This window comes from Mastacembelus armatus, chromosome 10 (genome assembly GCF_900324485.2).
Source record: "Mastacembelus armatus chromosome 10, fMasArm1.2, whole genome shotgun sequence".
In the NCBI taxonomy this organism is placed as follows: Eukaryota; Metazoa; Chordata; class Actinopteri; order Synbranchiformes; family Mastacembelidae; genus Mastacembelus; species Mastacembelus armatus.
The window spans coordinates 11,823,356-11,831,811 of NC_046642.1; the positions used below are offsets into that span (position 1 = coordinate 11,823,356).

The 8,456-nt window shown below is 39.5% G+C and overlaps 2 protein-coding genes across 3 annotated transcripts; both read right to left on the reverse strand.

Moving 5' to 3' along the window:
• Positions 1 to 1,098: 1,098 nt before the first annotated feature.
• On the reverse strand, positions 1,099 to 4,448 carry ran (RAN, member RAS oncogene family). Its single transcript, XM_026331143.1, has 7 exons — positions 4,354 to 4,448; positions 3,426 to 3,488; positions 3,164 to 3,248; positions 2,336 to 2,461; positions 2,025 to 2,212; positions 1,727 to 1,897; positions 1,099 to 1,558 (listed from the first exon to the last, which is right to left on the reverse strand). The coding sequence occupies exons 2-7, from the start codon at positions 3,456 to 3,458 to the stop codon at positions 1,514 to 1,516; spliced, it is 648 nt and encodes a 215-aa protein (XP_026186928.1). The 5' UTR covers positions 3,459 to 3,488; positions 4,354 to 4,448; the 3' UTR covers positions 1,099 to 1,513.
• An 896-nt stretch (positions 4,449 to 5,344) lies between these two features.
• ndufs8b (NADH:ubiquinone oxidoreductase core subunit S8b) lies at positions 5,345 to 8,390 on the reverse strand. 2 transcript variants are annotated; one of them, XM_026329726.1, is made up of 7 exons: positions 8,264 to 8,390; positions 7,358 to 7,422; positions 7,206 to 7,271; positions 6,994 to 7,083; positions 6,514 to 6,686; positions 6,150 to 6,278; positions 5,345 to 5,859 (listed from the first exon to the last, which is right to left on the reverse strand). In XM_026329726.1, exons 2-7 carry the CDS (start codon positions 7,404 to 7,406, stop codon positions 5,728 to 5,730), a joined length of 639 nt encoding a protein of 212 aa, XP_026185511.1. In that variant the 5' UTR covers positions 7,407 to 7,422; positions 8,264 to 8,390; the 3' UTR covers positions 5,345 to 5,727. The 2 variants fall into 2 exon arrangements, with proteins under 2 accessions (XP_026185511.1, XP_026185512.1); XM_026329727.1 differs by lacking the exon at positions 8,264 to 8,390 and adding an exon at positions 7,493 to 7,626.
• Positions 8,391 to 8,456: the final 66 nt, after the last annotated feature.

Below are 8,456 nucleotides of genomic sequence, written 5' to 3' on the forward strand. Positions count from 1 at the left end.
AAAGTTCTAATTAAACCTAACAAACCTAAAGTACTGAAAAACTGTTGGCCTCTATAATGTTCTCTGATGACTCCTGCAGTGTGGTTGTGGGGGTGTTTCACATAGCGATAGTGCACTTGTCAATGTAAATATGTTATTGCAGCTTAGTGTAACCTATTATTTGTAACTATTTGTGAAAAGTCCTCTCCTCACTAATCATCTATTCGTCTATCACAGCCACAAAAATAACAGTTGTGCCATTTTGTGACCCTGCAGTCATTTGCCTGCATCTTTAACCCAATCAGGAAACATTCATCTTATGAAAGAGAGCAGCCTGTTGATGTCTCTTATCCTTTTTGGACTCGTTGTAGGCCTATAAGGTCATTCTATTTTGCACATATTCAAATCAATTAACATGAGATAATGTAAATCTGAATTTGTGAACTACTCAGCAAAACAATGAGGATATATGATGTATATACATTCTAACCCAGATCTGAAGTAACCACTGAGCATCAAAAAATAGTGGAAGTGCAGAGTAAAACTATTACATAATCATGTTTATGTGACGCAAAGAACATGACTGACACCTGCTGGCTATCATTTGGTTGAGCAGTTTATGTCTACTATGATTGGAAATTGTTTCTTTGGAGCCTTTAAAACTCCCAAAATTGTGGCCCATTGCCCACACTGTACCTCTATTAGGCACTTCGTAAGTACTTTTATTGTTTCACTTCCATACAGCAATTATACAGTAGCCTATATTTTAAAGCTTCATACACTACCAGTAAAACAGGGTCTGGGGATTAGTTATTGAAAGTTAAATGTGAAAAACCCAATTCAAACTACATTTTCATACACATAGCACACACAACTAGTAGGGCCACACACACAACTTTGTTCATATAACTAGTAAAGTAATAACTTCCAGCTTATCAAATTATGAGAACCCACTGACATGCTGTGAAAACACGAGACATTCATGGCCCCACTGCAGTTACTAGTGCACCCTTGTTGCATACAATTCACTTCTATCTCTGTTTGGGAGTCTCCACATCCAAGTTTTTTTTTTTTTGTACAGAAACACAAACATGGATATACCATGTACAGAAACACAAACATGGATATAGCGTTTATTTGTTCAAGTTTGAAAAAACTCAGCCCCGGAACAAAGACAGCAAATGAATTTCAGGGAATTAAAACACAAACCTATCATACTGAGAATGTTTTTATTCAAAGTTTACTCCCCTTAGTGTTTCCATTACACCATAAAACAGCATTACGTGAGAGCTGGTTAAGTGCAGTGGAGGGTGCTCAGTGATGAAGAGTAGCACGTTGCCATACAAATGACAACACTAGGGTGGGTGTGTCATACAATGAAATCTGAACAACAAGTTTTTTTTTTTTCCTTAGTTCTAAAACAAACAAAAAAAATTCAAAAATAAAAAATCTGAAAAGGGATTTTACAGTAAAGGGGCCAAAACTCCTATTTCGTGTCCGCAGCTTGGGGGAGAGGGAAAATTCAGGGAACAGGTTAGAGATCATCTTCTTCATCTGGGAGTGCTGTTTCTGATGCAACCTGGACAGTAAGAGAAAAAAAGTTTTGATTCTCAATGTGAAACTGCAGCCATGCTGAGATTTTGAATACTGTGCTTTGGTTAAAAAAAAAAAAAAAAAGTTTCTGGATTAGAATTTATAACGGTATAGTGCCCTAAGGAAAACATTGATTCTGTACAGATGTACTTACTTTAAGCTCTTCCTCGTACTTTGCGGCAAGGGATGGGTCCATCTGGACCTCTGGGGGAGCGAGGGCAGGCATTGCAACAAATTCCAGGTTGGGGTCACCAATCAACTTCCTTGCTAGCCAGAGGAAAGGCTTCTCAAAGTTGTAGTTACTCTTGGCAGAAATGTCATAGTACTGGGGACAGAGGAGTATGTTCAAGTTAGAAATTGTTCAAGCCAGACTTAAACTAACCTACTATAATTTATACATGTAAAGGGAAAATGAGGATAGATACATTAATAACTTTAAGACTGCCTATTACCTGCAGGTTCTTCTTGCGGTGAAACACAATGCTCTTGGCTTTGACTTTCCTGTCCTTAATGTCAACCTTATTGCCACAAAGGACAATGGGAATGTTCTCACAGACACGGACCAGGTCACGATGCCAGTTGGGCACGTTCTTATAGGTGACTCGAGAGGTGACGTCAAACATGATGATAGCACACTGAGCTGTAGAAATAAGACAACACGCTATTCAGTAAAGGTTACATTTAATAGTAAAATATAAATCAATGAAAAGCCTGCTTATGGATTTAACAACCAGAACAGAACATTAAGAATTGTGAAAAGCACCTTGAATGTAGTAGCCATCTCTCAGGCCACCAAACTTCTCCTGACCAGCTGTGTCCCACACGTTGTACTTGATGGCTCCTCTGTTTGTATGGAACATCAGAGGGTGCACCTCTACTCCCAGAGTAGCTAGAAGTGCAAGCAAAGGTGCATGAGATGAGGACTATTGTTTTACATATGGGGTTCAGATCAGTGGGGATGATCACAAATCATTAAGAATTTGTCACGTGAAGGTTAATCACCTAATTAGCACATACTATAAATACAATAGGCAGAAATTACAGCACAGTGGCCCCTCTTTCTGGATGAGAGCTCCTTTTCTCCAACAGTCCTACACCATATTTAGACTAACAACTATAACAAAAACACATTTGCTGATCAAAGCAGATAATAAAACTTGAGGTTACAACATTAACCCAAATGACAATGTCACAAAAAAAAACAAACAAAAATCTTGGTATTTTTTGTGCCAGATAAATACTAAGTAGGACATTTTGCGAGCTTGTCAGTGCTCCCTGGTGGGCAAACCAAGCAACCCTGACACCATTTCTAAATGATCTTAACCCTTGTTTGACATACTGTATTGCAGTTTCTTGTCACTCATCAGCTTTCCAAACTTTAACACACAGCAATACCAATATGTCTGAACCCAGGACATTCAATATGTGCCCAACAGCTCACGTTTTAGCAGAGCCCACTGAGTTGATCTGGTCATGATGACTGATAAGTCATTGTCTGCTCCACAGGATTAAACGTCACATCTCCAGTTAGTGCCATGTCTTAACTAATTTTTCGTAATAAAACGTTACCGATTCACCTGGAGATACTCACCAACATATTTCTTCTCAAACTCCCCTGTGATGTGTCTCTTGACAAAAGTCGTTTTCCCGGTGCCTCCATCTCCCACCAACACCAGCTATTAGAAAAAGCAGTCCGCGTCAGTTTAAACTTGGACTGGCTGGTACTGGTTTAGTTAGCACGCTGACCGTTAGCACGGACAGCACAAATACCGCAAGCACTATTTCGTGCACTTATAATTACGGTAGATATTTAGCGCTTAGCTCCACGGGATGTAACAAACGCAAACGCTTACCTTGAACACCGCCACCGGTACACACTGTGCCATTGAGTCCGCCGTGGTTGCGATTTATCTTGACTGAAACAAAACAAGGCGGGCTGGTTAGCACGTTTATCGTTTTCCTCTTCTCTGCTAACTCAGATGGCCATCGGTAACATCTAACGTTAGCTGGCGGGTTAGCAGTGAAATTATGCCAAAATTAGAGAGAGCAATAATGGCAAAAAGCCACTGTCTGATACTATGACGCTCTGACTGAGGTATTTAAGGTAACAGCTAACTAGCTTAGCTGAGCTGAGAAAACCGATTCTAGCATTTTCCATTCAAGCTAACGATCCGACACGTAACGGTGTCGTTAACCTAACGTCTGTATGTGCTCTAGTCGTATTGAGTGGAATATAAAGGCAAGAAGAATTTGAGTGAAACACACTTAAAGCTGCATTTTAACGCCAGCAGTTTACTGCTAACTGGCTAAACAGCTACTAACGCCAGTTTGAGTGCGCCACACGACGCGCAACCGCACTTTTTCTTGTTCGACTGGAACAATCTGCCTAGAAGACCATCTAATTTGTTCCATGTTGCAGTTATTGGCTCAACGTAAACAAAATGAAAATATTACACATTATGTAGCCTTTTAGGCGTTCACGGTTGTTTGGTAAATACATTAATGGGAGGGCCACGAGAACAAAGCAATGAAATGAGGGAGCGCTAACCTGTTAGCTTGAGTTAGCGCAGCATGGAAGAGCTAGCAGCTAAGCTAGCTGGGTGTTAGCACAAGAAAATCAATGGCCTGGTCTAGTTACGCGTTCTTCACGTGGCTACTTTTAACAACGCCACGCGAACCCAAAACGCACCTTCAAGTTTCCTACTCTTTCAAATGACTTTCTTGATAAGTACAAACTTGAAATTTAGGATGGCACAAAATGAGAAAAGAACAGAGACTCACCGGTGCTACTATGAAGAGAGGAAAGAGTAAATGGCTGCGTTCGCGGGAGATTCAGCGTGGACAATGAGTCAGTTTCCGCCCTTGTCATGTGATCACCGCAGCGGTAAAAACGCGTTTAAGTCTGGAAATGGTATTCACAGAGCATGATTCAGCATGTCTATTACTCAAAACACTAAATGTAAAAAAATTGCGGCTAATGAAGTATTGTTTTATACTATATACTATATATTTTAGTGAAACACTTCTCCTATTATAAACTCTAAGGCAACAGTTTATATTAAGACTCGATCATGTTCTTTCATATTCTCGAAAATATTAGTTTCATTACTGTTTGGCTGATTATTTTTAAATGGTAATGATAATCTAGAAAGATCAGGAGCAAAATAACCAACAGACCATAGACTGAGTTTACAATAAGGTGTCATTATAACATTAGAGATGCTCAGCACAGCCTTTATGCTGGAAAATAATTTGAATGATTATTTTATGCTAAACATCAAATCCTTCTATGTTTAATGGATACAGAAATTAGCATTTGCTTGACAAATAATTTAACAATTATATTGTAAAGTGGCATCACCATAGATTGGTGGTTACCACTCATAGCAAGAAGGCTCTGGGTTTGTAACCCAACGGGGCCCTGTCTGTGTGGAGTTTGCATGTTCTCCCTGTGCTTGGGTTTACTCCAGGTGCTCCAGTTTCCTCCCACAGTCCAAAAACACGTATGTCAGGTTGATTGGTGACTCTAAATTAACCCATAGGAGTGAGTGTGATGTTGTTTGTCTCTATGTGGCCCTGTGATGGATTAGTGACCGGCCCAGGGTGTACCCCTGCCTTTCACCCAAAGAGAGCTGGGATGAGCTCTGGCGGATCGCCATGAGGGATAAGCGGATATAAAAAATGAATAAATGAATGAAAATTGGCATTCACTATTATGTCAGTTGATAAATGGTTTCAGCAGTTTAAATGCAATGAGTAAATACACAGCTACAGTTTTAAATGCCGATTTATTTAACTTTCTTCACCATCTCCCATATTCCATAAATATCCTCTAACAAATCTACTAACAGTGAACCAATAAGCCATGGTTTTAAAATGCAGGTGAAAATAGTCTCAGAATATGCAAAGTTTACATAGGAGACACACTGCAAAGTTAGTATCAGAGTATGAAATCATCCATCTTTTTCAAACACAAGACATGATTTGTGCGTTTTCAGTTCTGACAGCAAAATCTGATGTTTCAATGCTTTATTGTTCATGTGTAACTCTGGAATAGCTATAAAACCACAAGTAATCTGTTTTATTCAATAGAGAACAATAAAATATATTATTTTCATGAATGACATATCTTTGTGGGCAGTGTACAGACACTGTCTATCTGTATAGGTAGTCTGCTTGTATGTTTGCTGCTATCTCAGCCTCCCATCGGTCCCCATTGTTGAGCAGCTTCTCCTTGTTGTACAACAGCTCCTCATGGGACTCAGTAGAAAACTCAAAATTTGGACCCTGAGGAAGGGATTTACAGAAAAACACGTTAAAGTTTCTTCAGATCTAAAGAAGACATATGACATGAGGTTTCAAAACAAGATGCATTGTGTAGCATTGGGGTTGAAAAACTGTACAAAAAAGGATGATGTATAAAAGGATGAAAAAGTTAAGGTCAAAACCTGAGTGAATTATTTTTTATTAAATACATATTTCAAGAGAAAAAGTAACAAAAATACAGCTTTACTCTGTTGTCTTGGTTCAGCTACTTAAAATGTTCCATTCAGTGTACAATCCAAGGTTATTCTTACCTCAACAATAGCATCAACAGGACAGGCTTCCTGGCAGAAACCACAGTAGATACACTTGGTCATGTCAATGTCATAGCGTGTAGTTCTTCTGCTGCCATCAGCTCGAGTCTCAGCTTCAATGGTAATAGCCTAGGTTCAACATAGAAAGGACAGACAGGGATTACAATACCGTAAAATCCAAATCTTCATTAGAAAAGGTACATTATATTGTGTGTATATGTAAGGCAAAGACAAGTAACCTAGGAATACAGGATGAACAGCATGAAAAATGTTTTTTGTTTTTTTACTTTACTTTTTTCAATTTTTACTATAAAAATACCAAGTTCATAGCAAGAGCAGGATCTGTGTGTGTGTCTGGGTTTACCTGAGCAGGGCAGATGGCCTCACACAGCTTACAGGCAATGCAGCGCTCCTCTCCACTAGGGTAACGGCGAAGGGCATGTTCTCCACGGAAGCGGGGTGACAAAGGGCCCTTCTCAAATGGGTAGTTGATGGTGGCAGGCTCACGGAACAAGTAACTCATGGTCATTGCCAAACCTAAAGAATCATCAAAGAATAAAGGACAGTTATTACCCATTTAAGAGGCAGGCTCAAACTAGAATGTCTGTGTTCATCCTAATGTGCCCATTGCAAAGATGTGCATATCTTCTTTATTTCTATAGTTTTTGAAGAACTATGGCACAAAAAGTAAGCTATATCAGGTTGTACACCTCGTAGAAGGATAAAGGTTGTTTTTGTCTTTATATGAGGTGACATTCTTCACAATAAGAAAATACTGATTAAACATATGGTTTAACCCTGTCCTGGCATGGGTAATGTGCACTGAAATCATAGCACATATGACCTCTAAAGAGCTCGGTCCAAAGGAGTGTGGTAGCAGCCCGGTCGGTGATGGACCTCAGGTCTGTTGGAATCTCCTGAGCATTTACATATTCTGCAAGCAGAACAGAGAGAAACCAGAGTGTTTGATTAGTTCACTGTGAACAATGACCACATCTGTCGCCTCTAAGGAGAAAGATATTTATGAAAAGTTTTTAAATCTGCAGCAACACTTACTATAGCCTTGTCTCAGCACACTGAGGCTAAAGGGCCGCACAACACCAGGACCATATCCAAAGGTGCCTGGAGAGACATACATTGTGATGTGAAAATGCCATACTTTGTGCACATAGATATTATTATTTTAATGGCACTTGCTTCAGTGGTACCTCGCTTTGAGTAGCAGCAGAGAAGACGCAGACCCAGGGCAGTAGACATCTGAGCAAAGAGAAGACTGCAAGGGGGGAAAAAAAACTGAAATAGTTGCTATTCAACAGAGGAAATGTACAACAGATTCAGGAAACCTCTATTGCTGCAACCCAGAAAAGGCTCTACTCCTCCAGCTGACAGAGTACAGCCAATCCTCTGCCCCAAATCCCTGTTATTACGTCACTAATTTGCTGTTCACGGCACGCCGGCAGAATATGATAAAGGGGAACAGATTCAGTTTGTACAATTTGTAATTCTTGAAGTAAAGTTATTAAAGCATGTTTAGCGTAATTTATACACCAACAGTCACCATAAAACTAATTTTAATTAAATAATTTTATTGAGTCCAGTACTGTAGCGTGCATAAACATTAGAATGCATTAGGCACTTGACTTGCCGTAGTGTTTATATAACAATATACTGGGCACGATAGCACTTTTGCAGCAACTGTGCATTTAGTTTGAATGCACTCATGTAGATCTTTGAGGAAGAAGCGGGGAGAAGCTTTTGACCTAATTTACGATCTGCACAGTGCTCGTGAATGCATCTTTGCGAATACAATAACTGATCGTTAGCATAATTTGGCTGTGCACGTTTGTAACCAGGAAATGGTTATTTGATTCATTCAATCATTGTAACAACGTTATCAAACTGTTACTAATTTGATAATATAAACCTACTAGCTACATTTAGGTCACTCAAATAGCCAGCTAGGCTAAGCTAGTTAGCTAGTTAGTTCATTTGTAGTCATTAAACAGGATAACGGCAGCAGCTCAATGAACTGAATGGGGGTTCCCATTAACGAAGCCCATCATAGCGATAGCAGTATAAAGTTCGTCTTTATAATAACCTTCTGCTAGACTTACCTTTGTGACAAATCTTTGGTGAGCAGCAATAACAAACAGCGGTCACTGCACTGCACGGTTGTTGTGCTGCTTTCAAATGAGCCTCGTTATTTCCCACTTTACACGCAATTTCACTTTTGCTGCTGTTTTTTTTCACTGTATTTAAATAAACCTGCTTGCATAACCCCTAGTATTTGCTATGTTAGAAATAAGC